At 43.6% G+C, this 15,763-nt stretch overlaps 1 protein-coding gene across 1 annotated transcript in view; it reads right to left on the minus strand.

Moving 5' to 3' along the window:
• Positions 1–15,763, minus strand: part of FNDC1 (fibronectin type III domain containing 1) — a 106,434-nt gene that overhangs the window by 9,139 nt on the left and 81,532 nt on the right. The window contains exons 15-19 of the mRNA XM_027056527.2: positions 13,348–13,416; positions 11,636–11,779; positions 9,332–9,562; positions 5,769–5,877; positions 166–245 (exon numbers count right to left, since the gene is read on the minus strand). Coding sequence (XP_026912328.2) covers positions 166–245; positions 5,769–5,877; positions 9,332–9,562; positions 11,636–11,779; positions 13,348–13,416 — 633 coding nt within the window. The remainder of the gene's footprint in view (positions 1–165; positions 246–5,768; positions 5,878–9,331; positions 9,563–11,635; positions 11,780–13,347; positions 13,417–15,763) is intronic.

Here is a 15,763-nt window from a genome sequence, read left to right on the forward strand (position 1 = left end):
GCACAGCAGAAAGAAAACGATGTTTATTTTATGAAGTGATATCCAATATGAACTCATTAAATAGAAAAGATTGTACTTCTTCAGTTTTTATTCCATTGTAGTCATGATTCCAAGTGATTTGTCTTTGAGAAAAGGAGAAGAATGAGAATATGAAGTTGCTGTTACCTGATTCTGTAACAAATGAGACCGAAGGGCTGATGGGTCCGTAGCCATGTGGATTTTTGGCTTGAACTTTAAAATAATACCTGAAATTGGAAGAAAACATTTTTTGAAAGAGAAGCTTCTTTAATTTCTGTGTAATAAGACAGATTCCCCAATTATTAAGCATTTGCTCTGTGGAAGGGCTTGACTGTAATTTTTTTTTTCTTTTTGAGAAAGAGAGAGAGAGAGAGCAGGGGGAGGTACAGAGAGTGGGAGAGAGACAGCTCAGCGTGGAGACCTATGTGGGGTTCAATCCCACAACCATGAGATCATGATCTGAGCCAAAATCAAGAGTTGGACGCTTAACCAACTGAGCCACCCAGATGTCCTGAGTATTTTTTTTTAAGTTTATTTATTTATTTTGAGAGAGAGAGAGAGAGCAAGTAAGAGAGGGGCAGAGAGAGAGAGAGAGAGAGGGAGACAGAATTCCAAGCAGGCTCCACACTGTCAGCACAGAGCCTGACATGGGGCTCAAATTCACAAACTGTGAAATCGTGGCCTAAGCCGAAACCAAGAGTCAGACGCTTAACCAACCAAGCCACCTAGCGCCCTGGAGTGTTACTTAATACATCACTGATATTCATATTTTTCCTGAACTTTCTCATTTTCTAGTAACTTTTCAAAATAATACAATTAACAGCATAGACTAATGTAGCTGATGGCAACAGAAGGAGCAAATCGGGCAAATAAGCCACTTAGTGTGTGTTTCTTAAGGCATCAAGGCTACCTGGCCCCACACAGGCTCATCCCTGGATGGACACCCCTCTCGCCCTGCTCTTGCCCCACTTGAGTTCCACAGCTTGAGAAGGAGAAGTTAGAGCAGCAAGACACTTACAGAGCAGAATTCAAATGTAACCTAATTCTTATCACTGGACTCTGTGGAAAAGCAGGATGTTTGACCCAGTAATGATGCAACTCACTGTGGGCAGGGAGAAGTCAGCCAGTCCCGAGGTTGGCCTCCTCAGTGGAACTGACCTGACAATGATGTTTTGGGCATGGACAAGTACTATGGTTGGCTCTGGAGCTTTAAAAGTCACTGAGTTTCAAGCTTCTGTGCCTCAAGGAAAGAGAAGCAAGTCCAAGAAGGGGAAGAGGCCTGGAGAGGTTCTGCTGTGGATTAATCTTTGTCTTGGAACAGAGAATGGGCTTGTTCATCTAGCGGGAGACTGACAGGCCAAGCAGGTTGGGAGTCCCTAGACATCTTGGTTTGTGCTCTTAGGAGCTGCAGGACAAGAAGTGGTGGTTACAAACTACCGGAGCCCAACACCACAACTGTGACCCACTAAATCTACTGTTAATCTTCGTGGCTTCTCTACCTCTGGAACACCAGACACTACCTGTGCTCCTGTGGTCCTCAGCTACTTACAGGTGAAGAAGGGAGTAAGAGACCCCTGTAAGTGGTGGTTCTGCCATTTCCAATAGTTCATAACAAGTCTTTGCCTATGGTCAGTCGTGGCACACAGGTTATATGCATTAATTAAAGTGTGCTAAATTTTCAAGAGGTGAATTATTTATTCAGATTGCAAATTCATATTTCTGTTACATCACTGTCCCAGTGCCAAGCCCTCGGACCTTCTGAGATCACCAAGGGAGTCTTGGGCCTCACAGTTACACCGAGATATTTGACATTGGGCTTGATTAAACAGCAAAGAAAAGCTCATTTGGGAAATCTGGTCTTCTTTTAAGCCTTTCAAGAAAGTCACTCACATCTCATTTAGAAGAGAATCCTTTTTAAATTTCATTTAAAAAAAAGATATGCACAATTAAGAACATATGAGTTTCCAAATCTCAATTCACTCAGCAGTCTGTGTTTTCCCAATTATGCATACTTTTATTCAGTGGTTATGGAGTTATTTAAGGCAAAATTCTGCAGGCAGTGGGTTTGGCATACGTCAATGATACTGGTCAAACTTACAGATACTTTCTTTCCTTAAAAAGGGAAATCAAAACCTAAGGAATGACACATACTCAGAGGCTCCATGAGACATTTCTGCTGAATATTTCTTAAGCCATCGCTGCAGTGGTCCTGATACCAGTCCCCAGGGTCCACCGAGGGAAGCACAGCTCTACAATTGTGGAGATGGCACAGGACGCCAGACTCGTAAGATTGCGTCACTGTATCAATTCTGTCTCACCACTGAAACCTAAGTGTTCCCCTCATCCACCTTCTCTGTCCACGCAGTTACTCTGTCCTCCAACAAAGCCCTCACGGCCCAATTCCAAGGACATATTTCCATTTGAACCTCACCTAATGTGTCAAAGCAAATTTAAATACACTAAGCTGAAAAACATGAAATTATGAAAAAAAATTAAGGTTCCTACTTTCAAAACCACATTAAACTTCTTCTAGAAACTAAAATATATATATATTTCAAACACTGAATAGTCTCTGACTCACCCAAGTAACAAGAGCAATCCAACTTTGCCTTCTTATATAAGTTCTTGGCACCTTCTTTTGAATAGCTCCCCAGCCTAAGTCTTTGTGCTTTAAGTATAAATGAAACATGCAGACTCTAGAAAGTGATCTGGGACCAAGATGGGTGAACAAGGTGTGCAATGTCCATGTAGATTCAAGTACAAGATTCAGTTATAAACAACCAAAGCTTAGTTTTTTACACAGTGGCTCATCTAGAGGGGACTTCCTATGTCTCCCACAGGGACTCAGGTGGGATCTGGAGAAGCCCTGAGGATAGTGCTGACAACAGGGACATGCAGCCTCCATGGAATAAAGACGAGGACCACTAATGTGGATCCACCAGAGACATTCTGTATCAGCGTAACACAGGGAGAAGATGGGCGTCCCTACATCAGGCTGTTCACGGGGGTTTTGAGGAAATCTGCGTAGAGGAGCCATGTGTGCTCTGTGCCTTGGCCAGCACTCTCCATCAGAAGAAGGAATAGGGGTGCCTGGGTGGCTCAGTTGGTTAAATGTCCAACTCTTGGTCTCAGCTCAGGTCATGACCTCACGATTTGTAGGTTCAAGCCCCATGTTGGGCTCTGTGTTGACACTGTGGATCCTGCTTGAGATTCTCTCCCCTACCCTGCCTCTCCCCTGCTTGTGTGCTCTCTCTATAAATAAATACATAAACTTAGAAGAAGAAGAAGAAGAAGAAGAAGAAGAAGAAGAAGAAGAAGAAAAGGAGGAGGAGGGAGAGGAGGGGAGGAAGGAGAAGAAGAAGAGGAGGAGGAGGAGAAGGGAGGAGGAAGAGGAGGAGGAAGAAGAGGAGGAGGAAGGAAGGAAGGAAGGAAGGAAGGAAGGAAGGAAGGAAGAAAGGAAGGAAGAATTGAGCAGGCATCCTAGAGAGAAGGCTACAGTAGCAGCTGCTATTTCCAGCCTGTCCATCAGGGCACTGGCTGTGGGTGGAGGGTAAAACAGGAGCCTCAAGGGACTCCCAAGACCCTCTGGGACCAGCCTGTCCAGTCTCCTCTCTTCCTCCTCTGCCACCACACTGGCCTCCTTTCCTTTCTAGAACATACCATGCTTTTGGATGTCCTTTCTGCCTGGCCTCGCCCCATCCACATTCTCCAGATTAACTGCTGCTTACTACTACCCCAAGGAAGCCCACTTGACTGCCCCCCCCCACAAGTTCAGGAAAAAAGTCCCCTATTATACTCTGCCTCAGGACACTGACTTGTGAAATTTTATTATTTATATTATTGCTGAAGAACTGTGAGCTCCATGAAGACAAGGCCACGGTGTAGTTTACAGTCTGCCTCCCCCACCCTAATCCACCCCCTCGACCCCCAACCAATCCCACCCCCTTTCTCAGTGCATAGTCTGGTGCCTGGCACAGAGAAAATACTAAGTACATATTTAAGGAATCATGAGCCCTCATGCAGACCTGTTGGAAGAATGAATATACCTTCCTCCTACATAACCATCTCCTGACATTATCCAAAACTCAAATCAGCCTAGCAGCAAAAGTTGTAGAAAGAACATTGGCCATGGGGTGGGGATTCAGGAGACTGGGATTCAAGTTCTACCACAGAAGCTATGAGGAAGAACCTCTCTCACACCTCTTTCAGCCTTGTGACACTGAGACTGTTCTGGAAAAGCACTGTCACTCACACAAACACAAAAATTGGATATTGACTCCATTGTCTTAAATTTGTTGTTTTTGTTTGCTTTAATTAATCAGTTTTTCATAATTACTAGGGAAAAATAAAGAAAAATGCTTTTCTCTGGTTCCTGCTTTGCTCCTTGCTTTTTATTCAAATCCTGAAGCCCATAATAGTTTGTGAACACTTAACTCAGGTAAGTCCACATGGCAGTTCCAAGCCCCCAAAGAAGGTTCTCAGCTAGTTCACAAGTGTCTCAGTACCCATGGCTATTGCCTAGTTTCTAGCCCTTTGGCACATTTCTGTTTAAGAAAAGTATTTTGTTTCAACCTTCTCTGTGTTCCTCTGATTGTACAGAAAATGAGAGACCTCAGGTCCACAGACATGTCATTTAGAGCTCTTTGCTCCATAAATATAGGGCTTGATGTGACACTGATGTGCTGGAGTCATTTGTATGGGCTTGAGAAAGCCAATTATTAAATATTCAAGAATCATGCAGGCCCACTGGTAGCCTGGAATTGGCCATGGCAGGAGTATTCACACTACAGAAATTGGTAAACACCATCAATCAGGGATTTTTCTCCCCAGAGAGCTGGTTTACATACACACCATACTTGACCATCATGTTCTTGGTGCTTTGTCCATTTTCATCCACCAGAAAAGCTTTTCTGATGATCATTACTATCAAAACCAGATAGTATAAAAGAGGAAATGCACACTCACCCTCTTGTTGCCTTGGGAATGTTTTGTAGCTCTCATACTGAGAGCCAGAAACTCTGGTTCCTGGATGGCCCTCTGGCCAACCAGTCACTGTCCAGTTTCAGAAGATGCACTTGTAACCTTTATTAATGTGTAAAATGCATCTTTCTAAATGGTCCGATCTTCTACATCACAGAGTCTGAGTACCAGTTAACTAATATGTTTAGTAATTGCTGCCCCATTGATGTCACATATGAAGGCTGTGCTGCCTAAAGCCACCGCATGATTGACTGCATATGGATCCATTCCCCTTCAACACACAGAGCCACCTTTCTTTCCCCAAGGGTAAGTAGTGTCTAGTCTCTGGAAAACTGGTAATAAAACAGAAACATGATAGACTAACAATCACAATAGAATAATTTCTTCTAAGAAAATACATGACATACAGTGGGCATCCCTGGAAACTCTATGAGAAGTAAATAGAGACTGCAGCAGAAATCATGAAACCTATTCATCGATCTTTTCATTTTCAACCTGAGGATATCTGTGACCACACACACAGGTCTCTCTCTCTCTTTAAAAAAATTTTTTTGAGAGAGAGAGAGCCTATGCAAGCTAAGGAAGGGAAGAGGGGGAGAGAAAGAGAGAATCTTAAGTAGGCTCCATGCTCAGTGCAGAGCTCAATGAGGGGCTCCATCTCATGACCATGAGATCATGACCTGAGCCAAAATCAAGAATCAGACACTTAACTGACTGAGCCACTCAGGCACCCCTCTCTCTGTTTCTTTTTAACGATGAACACATCATACCTTGTATTTGGCTTCAAGTTCTCAATGGGCAAATGAGTTACCAAAGAAGCTTGAGTAGACCACTTGTTCCTAATGAAGTCTTCATAGGATGCACTGTAAACCAAGTAACCTGCAAGTGGAGATAAGGAAGAACCCACTGACCATCAATGAACCACATCACCCATGAGGTATGCCCCTGGAAGAGGACAAGGAAGAGGCAACAGCACAGCGGCATTCCCTTCTGTGGGAAAAGTTCAAGAATGAGAGAGAGCTGCATGCTGCATCTGGATGGGGTATAATGTTGGTACCTTCTGGTGAATTCAGATATGGATAACAAAATTAAACATACTTCTTCACAACTGCTGGTTCCCTTCCTTCTCTTTATCTCCCACATTTCCTGGCCTTCTTCATTTTGTCAGGACTAATCACCTTGACTAACCTTGACTGCACAGAGAAAAAGGCAGCAGAAGAAAAATCAGTGACCTTCACATGAGTATTTGAGAATTTCCTGGCAGAGATATATGCAGTTGTCCTTCATGTGAAACAAAGAAACTGTCGATGGTGAATTCTGCGTGTGTGTGTACACACGTGCGTGTTCACGTGTATGTGTGGGGGACTGAAAGACCCCAGACTCACAGTGGTCTCCTCACCCATTTGGTGAAGGATCTCCTTTGATTTCTAGTTGTTGAATATCTGTGCCTGCCCTTGACCTCGATGTTTAGTGACAGCTGTCAGGTGGTTCTTTCTGCCTTATGTGCTATGAATGGATCCCAGTGGGCCCATGACACCTGCTAAGGCTTCAAGGCTGCCTCAGAAGGCCAAGTGAAGTTCATGCCACAGCTCAGTGTATCCTCTACATGAGTCTCTTATGTCATACACAAAGGAAGAAAATATTTGTCAGGTACCACCTATGTTCCAAACACTATTCTAAACATGTTCAATCAAATTTTCTTTTGATTAATTCTCTTGATTCTAGTATGTAGGCATTGCTATCCCCAGAGAAAGAGAGTCTTAGAGGGAGGTTAAATATCTTGTCCAAGTTCACATTCATTAATTCATTTAATAGATATTTACTGTGTGCTTACTATTTGTCATATACTATATTACGTGCTGGAGATAAAACAGTGACTCGTTTTATTTCAACCTGAAGGAGGAGCAAGCCAGACACACAGGCAGAATTATATGGTTGTGATGAGAGTCACAAAGGGGCAGTCCATGCATTTGGAGGTGTGTGCAGGCAGAGTCTCCCTGGGGTCATGAAAATGGGGCTGAACACTGAAGGATGGGATGCAGTCAAGGTGCAGGGTAGGAGGTGGGGGGAGGGGCTCAGATAGAGGGAAGACCAGGAAAGATGTTGAAGACAGAGGAACCAGCAGGAGATGGAGTCTCAGAGTGATGGGGGTGGGGACAGCATAAGATGAAGCTGAAGAAGCACAGAAGAGAGAAAATACTCAGTGTCCTTAGGTCACACAGGTTTTTGCTTTTCATTCAAAAGGGAGACACAACCAGACTGTCTTTGATGCCTCTCTCTGGTGCAGAGTAAAATGAATCAGGTATGGGGTGTGGATCGGGTGGTCTAGCCAGCCAGCGACTGTCATATCCAGGTGAGAGGTGGTAACGCTCAGATTACTCAGGTTCATGTGGTAGTTAATGGAGAGAAATGGATGGGTTCAAGAGAAGCCTGGAAGGTAAAACTGATAGGATTGAGTGATGAACTGAATATGGTGGAGAAATTGTAGAAGATTTGAAGACAATCCCAAAGCTTCATGTTTGCAGAAATGGGGTGGGGAGTGGGGTCATTCTCTGACATAGGAGACACAGATGAGCAAGCTGGGTATCAGAAGGATGATGAGTTTGATTTTGGATATGCTGAGTCAGAGATGCTTTGGAAACATCCTGATTATGACATCAAGTGCCTATTTGATTTTACTGTTTGAAGCTTGAGGACAGGCAGGCCTAGCCTTGAGCTATCAATGAATGATTCATCTCCAAGATGAATTAAAACCACATTCCTGGGTGAGATTCTGGAGGGAGAGAACTTAGAGGAAAAAAGAAAGGGGACTTGGGGCCAAATCTCGAGAAGTTCCAATATTTACTGTTGGGGCAAAGCAGACAAGCCTGTGAGAGAGACTCATTGGTTAAGAAAATCAGGGCTCAAGTCAAGGAGGTGGAGAAGGGCAAAGCATCGACTGCATCTAAGAGGCAAGCTACCTGTGACTGATTATTTTCACAAGAGCTATTTTGGTGACATAAATAGAGTGGATTAGAGTCACACAGCTCACCAAGGGGCACACCAGAACCAGAAGCAGGTGTGCTGGGCTCCAAAGCCCTTTCCACACTGTTCCCTGGAGGAATGCATTCTTTGCTTTCTTCAACAAATATAGTGGGAGAACTTGTGAAAGGCTGCTGCTCTCTCCACAGGAGTTCCTCCTCCTCTGATGACAGTGATGGCAAGCCATGTGTGCTCACAGTGACGTTGTACATAACGATGGCTGGTGCTTGATTCATTTACTGATAAAGAGCTCCAACTATTTTTTCCTTTAGCCTTTTGAGGTCTGTTGCTTTTCCTGCACATTGCAGGGCTGTCATGCACCAAAATGTTCCATGGTTATGAATATACCAGCCATTGGCACAGCCTTATATTGGAAATGCCCAAGCCCCTATAAATACCTCACCTACATTATTTATGCTAGGGGCATGAGTACCTGTGATTAGGGCACTGAGGTTTGGTTTCAGGTTAGGTGGAGGGTATATGATGATGTGATGACACCGAATTCTCCAGGGAGCTTTGGACAGCTTGGGATTCATATTAACAAGAGTATGTGATCCAGAAACATGCCCTCTACAATTCTACAGGCATCGTGCTTGAATTAAGTCCAGAGACAGAGTCTTGATCCCAAGGTTGACTCTCACATGGGGCAGTGCACATTAGGAGGTTTTTCATCACGTGTGCTGCAAGATCTGATCTTACAAATGGCTATGTGGACTCCTCGGCCATTTGCAGGGTTATAGAATTTAGAGATATAACCATATTTTTCATATGAAGAAACTAAAGTCCAAAGAGATCAAGTAGCTATTTCAAGGTCTTGTAATCCATTCTGGGACTAAGATTCAGGACTCTAGACTTCCACCCAGTGCTTTCATACTACTCAACAAAGTTTTCCTTCTTGCCTATATTTCATCCTTCTTTTTTTTAATTTTTTTTAACATTTATTCATATTTGAAAGGCAGAGAGAGAGACAGAGTGCGAATGGGGGAGGGGCAGAGAGAGAGGGAGACACAAAAACAGAAGCAGGCTCCAGGCTCTGAGCTATCAGCACAGAGCCCGACGTGGGGCTCGAACTCACGGACCGCGAGATCATGACCTGAGCCGAAGGCGGCCATTTAACCGACTGAGCCACCCAGGCGCCCCTATTTCATCCTTTTAAAAGGAGGCATTTGCATTCATCCATCCAATCCACCTATCCATCATCCATATATTCCTCCATCCATCCATCCACTTATCCATCACTTATTCATCCCTTATAGTCTGTATTTTCCACCTACAGATCAATGGGAACACTGAGCATCTTCCTTGGACACACCTGTTATCACATCTCCTGGGGTGGCTTTATCCCAGTCCACAATGACAAATGAGTGGCAGCCTTCCATAGCGACCACAGTGATGTTGCGGGGGGCATGTTGAGGGGGCAGATCACTCTTCCTCATGTCATTTGGAATGAGTTCATCCAGGCTATCCACTTGAAAGTGATCCAGAGCATCAGTCAGAGAGCATGGGGCTGATGGGTCTTTACTTAGGTATGTCACATAAGGAGCTGGAAAAGAAAAGATACCCAATTGTATTGTTGAAAGCTTCCCCTAGAGGCAGAAACATAATGTCTGCTCTATGGAGCCATCACTATTCAGTCTTTCTCGGTGAGACAGAGGCTCCAGACCTGCTAAACTCAGAAACACATGCTTAGCTCTCTTTAATGGATCCATGCATTTTTATCTTCCAATCTAGTGGTTTCAAAAGATCCTGTTACTCCATGAACATCAATGATTATGTCTTCAAAGTAATTTTGAAAGATCCCCAAACTGTAATTCAACATAGCATACGTCTGCAGCATTCTGCCATGTATATGCCCAGACATTTGGAAAGGTCAGAATTGGGCCCAGCTGACACTTAACTGAAGCTCTAGAACTCTCTCAGCACAATTCATTCCCTAGACTGACTTGGAACCAGAAAAAAAAAATACACTGATCAAGATGTACAGTTTCTAGGCTTCAGTCCTTGTGTGGCCTTCTGTAGAGCTTCAGGGATACCCATGACCACCTGGAATATCTATACAAGGTCAGGCCTGAACAGTCTTTACAACATTACTGCTAAGTACAGTAACAGTAACTCTCATTTATGGACAGGTTCAAGGTTTTTCTACACACGTATCTCAGTGGCTACAAGGGCCCGGGAATAAAGCAGGGTATAGACTGATATCTCATGTTTCATCTGAGCCACTAATGCCAAGAGGGCCCACAAAACAAGAGCCAGACAGGAGACTCTACCTCTAGCCACACCTCTTTATCATACATGCTCTGCAAGAAGACAGAAATGTCAAGGAATTGGAGCTGGAGCTAGGGCTTTATACATGCAAGACTCTCAAGTGCTTTCAGGTGACAATTTCTAGTACTTTCTAAATGTTCCACTGCATCTTTTGGTACAGGCTCTCCTTCTTAGTGGCCATTGGGACTAAAAGCAATTTTTAGGTCCTCTATTTTCCAATAATTTGGATAAAATTAGGCCTTGAGAGCTTGTCGATGGATCTAACCAGGAAATTTGGGGGAGTAATCTACTATGCTTTGTAGAGTTACAGACATATGAAAATAGCCAGACAATAGCAAGCCTCTCAGTCTTCAGAAAAGTTCTCTGGAACAGCAAACAACAGTGCTGAAAGCATTTTCGTTTCTGTCGTAGAAGCACAGAGAGGAAGATCGGAACACTTGGTGAACTCAGCCAGGCTGCTTGACGCCATGATCCAGCATTAGCACTTGCCTCAGGAATGCTACCTCAAATTAATATTCTTGCTCTTCAAGCACATGAAGTTTAGACACTCAGTACTACATCTTGGCTGGTGAGAGCCGTTCTCTGCTTATGGCAGAACATTTGTTTTGGAAACAGAAAAGTGTGATATTAGTTTAAGCTGTTGCCTGTCTCCACTTGGTAATATTTTTTTCCACTTAGTAACGTATTAATCTAACTGTCTCGTTAGTGAAGTTCATTAAGGGCATGGGAAAAGAAGACTCCCACAGGGACTGAGGCACAGTTTAGTGAAATAGTATTTCCTCTTGAAATTGTTTAATAGCTGAGAAAGAAGAATAAAGTAAGCGTCTAGAGCCCAAGTCCCTGAGGCTAATGAAAATCACAGGATACAATGGAAGAGAAGGAGCTTTGGTTCCTTCTGGTATTGTAAGAAGAACCAGTAGCTCAATTCAGTAAGATGCTCGTCTTGTACGAAGAACTTAACAAGCAACACATAGGCGAGCCCTAGTGGAAGCCCCGGCTTGGAAATGTTGCTAGAACAAAACTAGTCATGTTCTCTGGTCCTGAAGATGTTTAAAAGTGTTCCTTCCTCTTGGTCTACACGAGGCAGCCTCTCTAAGCTCTACTCTATTGGATACTGAACTTTCTCCTGCACACTTCCCTCTCCTGACTTCTGCAGAAACCAAGTTAACGTGTATCCAAGCAGGACTGACTCACTGAATCACCCCCAAATGGAAACTTCCCTCTGGGAAAGTTTCTGCTCCAAATGGGCTGCCTTGACCAGGCCAAGAAATTAGTTATGCTCTTCCTCAAAGTAAAAAAAAAAAAAGTTAAAACCCCATGTTTCTCTGATTAAGGAGGTTCTATTTACCAACAAATCGTTTCTTTCCAGCCAGATCAAACTCTTCTCCAGGAAAGGAGCTAATGGAGCCTTCTGTCGGGATGACCTCAGGGGCCGCAGCCGTGGTGGGAGGCCTGGTGGTGGTCGGTGGGCTCAAGGTCTCAACTTCATAATCTGAAATGATATGAAGGCTTTGCAGTTGGGAACTTCCAGAAAAGGGGCACCACGAGTGGCCAAGAGACACCTTCTTAACATTCAACTTGAGACTAAAACACTCACGCACACACCCAAAAATAAATGCTATGCCTGAACATAATTTGTTCCCAATGAAACAGTTATTCCTCCCATTTCAGTCCCCTTGGAAAAGCAGCTGCAGATAAAAGAAAGGAAGAGGAAAAGGAAATATATGTGAGCAGAAAAATGAGATTTTTGGATCAGAGCTGGACAGAACCTTAGAATTCATCTGGTTTAGCATGCTCCTATAACTGGCCCCTGGCCATTCTCTGCCTAAGTAATTTTCTCTTTTAGAGTCATAGAAGATTCACATTAGACAATAAACTTGACTTTTTAGAAATTTAGAAATTTAGTCTTTCTGTGAATGGACTTTTTTTTTTTTCTGGGGAGGAGGTGGGATTAATCCTTTAACATTCATTTGTTGTTGTTGTTGTTTATTTGAGAGAAAGACCACACAAGTGGGGGAGGGGCAAAGAGAAAGAGAGAATCCCAAGCAGGCTCCTCACTGTCAACACAGAACGCAGTGAGGGACTCAAACTCAAGAACTGTGAGACCCTGACCTGAGCCAAAGAAAGAGTTGGACACTTAACCAACTGAGCCACGCAGGCACCCCTGATCCTTTAATTTAAAAAAGAAAACGCTGCTTCCTTTCCACTGCTCAAATAAGAAAGGAGTTTAGTGTTTTCAAAGGTGCTAAGAAACTTTTCTTTTTTCTCTGACATTTGTTTTTTTCTTTCTTTTTGTTTTTTAAACTGTGGGATGAAACCACTATATCAAACTTTATTATGACTGCATCAAAGGTGACATTATTGTCTCATTGGTGGTTTAAGGCTACTGGAGCTACAGATAACAGCAGGCAAAGGAGCACAAAAGTGAGAACATCCTGAGTGTCAAAGGCCAGCACTAGGATGGGAACAAGATGCCCACAAGAAGTTTTTGCACTGCTGTGGCAACTTATAAAATACACAGAACCATCACAAGGTCATAAAGGAATAAGAGGCCTGGTTACTTTTACGGAACGACTGTTCCAGACTCTATCCAAGGTATTTTGCATTCTTCTTCTTATGAGATTACCCTTACTTGAAAAGGTTCTGTGATAAAAAATCAACACCTCTATAGCACTGCATCTTTTACATAATTAGAAAAGAAGAGAAAAGGGGGAAATGAGAGGAGCTAAGAGAGGAAGCAGAGTTGTGGGTTAAACCAAGTGGGTTCACAAATTGTGGCCGAAGGAGAGGCCCAGACAAGCAGCTCCAGAATTCCTGGGGGGTGGGAGACAATGGGGGGCACAGGGGCTTGTCTGGAGGCTGTATTCACATATGAAGCACACTGTTCTTCTTTGGATCAAATACGAATGGGGGGCTCACTTGGAAGCTGGGGTAAAACCACCTTCCCGAGCACTGCCATGCAGCTCAGAGTCTGAAGGAAACTCAAAATTGAGATCATCCACTCAGTAATTAAAAGGAGAGAAATTATCCAAATCCAATCTATCTAAAACCAGTTAGTACCTTCGTCATAGATAACATACGCCTCTTCTGTGGGTATCGCTGTGTCAGTCTCCAATCCTGAGAAATCATCTAGTGAAGAAAGAGGAGAAAGGTTTCCTCTCTGCAGCTTGGAATCATGTCCAGGGCCCAGGGGGTCAGTCACCAGGCCAGGGCCGCTCAGCTTTCTCAGACGGGAGAGCATTAGAATGCTGACACCCAGAAATCCTCTCCTTCACACTCGGACAGGGGTGCTCAGAACGCCCCCTAGGGGTCAGAGAAAAGCCGCCTGCTCCAGCACGCTGGCTCTCCAACACAAAGCGCTTTCTGACCTTGCTTCCGCACACAGTGCCCACTCTCCAGCCTGCCCAGGCAGCTCTCAGGAGGCTGCGGGTAGGGCCCTGGCCCAGCAGGTCACAGGCCTGAGAAAAGGCATTCTCGGAAAGCAGAAGAGTGGGAGATTGGTGCTCAGGATGGCAACAAAATCACCCCATCTGCAAACTCCCTTGTTCATCACGCCTTCATTCTCTCCAACCCGATTTTGCCATGCTCACGTGTTTCGGAAGCAGGGTGATTTCCTGCCTCTCCTCCATTCTACCTTGGCAAACCACACCAATGTGAGTTCCCTGTGTTTCACTGCTTCCCTTCTAACCTCCCCCCAGTCTCTGGTGGGGAGCCCACAGTCCAGGGCCTGTGAGATTCCCCGGTACCTGCTTTACCATTGAGGTGGTGACCCTTGGTGTGTTCTGATGGGGCCAATGAATGTCAGCAGGACAGAAATTGTAAATTACCATCCACCCTTCAGGGGTCAGGACTGTCATTTCAAGAACAACTATTAAGACCTAATTTTTCCTTAGGTCATTCCAATGTCAATATTCTTGGATCCAAGAGGAATTACTTCTGGGTTGGTTCAAATCAGACAGTTTTCAAGTTCACATCACCCAGTTTGGGCCCATCTTGCCATTTGTTTCTTTTGGTACCACTTTCTTTTCTGTGTCAATTTAACTTTTAAGAACATAGTCTTGTTTCTCCTCATTATTGGTTCAGACGTGTTTCTTCCATTTTAATCTTCAGCCAGATCAAAAATGAATAAACTGTATAATTTTTGCATCCCAGAGTAAAGAAGAAAAGGGGAAAGTACAGCATTACCTTGCTGGATTCTCACTGTTAAGTGGAATTCTCAAGGCGCTAAAATATTGCATTATGTGCCGCAGGCCACAGAAATGATGCCTTTTACCTGCAAACTGGGATCATTTCTTGAATGAGTGTCAATTCAGTCTTCTGGCAAGAGTAAACATCCTACTGAGTGATTTAGTGCTCTTTTTTTCCCCCTTAAGATCAAATAAAGCCAGGCATAATTTTCCGAAAATAGCACCATCTTGGTTCCAAGTAATGGAAACTTCCAGATGTCAGTGTATTTAAAAAAAAAACAACTGACCATCAGGATTTGTCCCAACTGATTGCCATTTGGAAGCATTTGGAACTACATAAAACTAGATGCTTTGTAAGTCAACTCGGCATCAGTATCAAAAGCTTCCACCTCTTCACATAAAAGAGCTACAACTGCCAGCCGCCAGCACGGGGGTATGGTTCATTCTCTTGAGTAGTTCATCCAAATGGTCATGAAGAAAACACGAGTGCAAGATGTCACCAAAGAATTAGGGCCTCAGCTCCAAAGATATTTAACAAAACTATTAAAAAATTCTGAGTAGAAATTTCGAGAAAAGGTAAATCTATTTGAAAACCAACAATATTTGTAAATTGCACAGTTGGTCCAGCTCAAGTGAATTTCCAACTATTCTCCTTATGTTTTCTGTCCTGAGAGTGAGGTGTGGGAGGGTGGAACAGCTTTCCATAATGACTGATGTTTTTCTGAAACATGCCCCAAGATCATGTTACAAGTGACTGAAGATGTTCAGCTGGCTCAACATTTCCACACACGCATGATATCATCTGATCCACTGTGGAAATGGAACCTGAAAAACAAAGATCACTGGCTTTTACTTCTCAGTTAGTAAAACAGAGAATGCCTATAGCTTAAGATATTGTTTAGACAGACCGACCAAACATGAATAATTAGACACCATGAAGAATGTGAGATGAGGCAGAAGACATTGCCTGCACTGCAAGGAGTTTATTCTCTAATGGGAGGGTCATATCAAGCAAAAAAAAAAGTGTGTGTGTGTGTGTGTGTGTGTGTGTCTGTGTGGGGGTGTGTGCGCATGCAAGTATGGAGAGAGAGGGAAGAGTAATAGCAACAAAACACTGCAAATGAACATATAACATGCATTTGTGCTTCCACGAATATACATACACACACATATGGCATCCATAACAAATAAGGAAGTACTTAAACACTGCTTCAGTTATTGGAATGATTGAATGACACCAGGTTATTCCTACTATTTTTAAGCAGTATTTTAAAGGAAAAGGGTGCATG

Source organism: Acinonyx jubatus, chromosome B2, assembly GCF_027475565.1.
Source record: "Acinonyx jubatus isolate Ajub_Pintada_27869175 chromosome B2, VMU_Ajub_asm_v1.0, whole genome shotgun sequence".
Lineage (NCBI taxonomy): Eukaryota > Metazoa > Chordata > Mammalia > Carnivora > Felidae > Acinonyx > Acinonyx jubatus.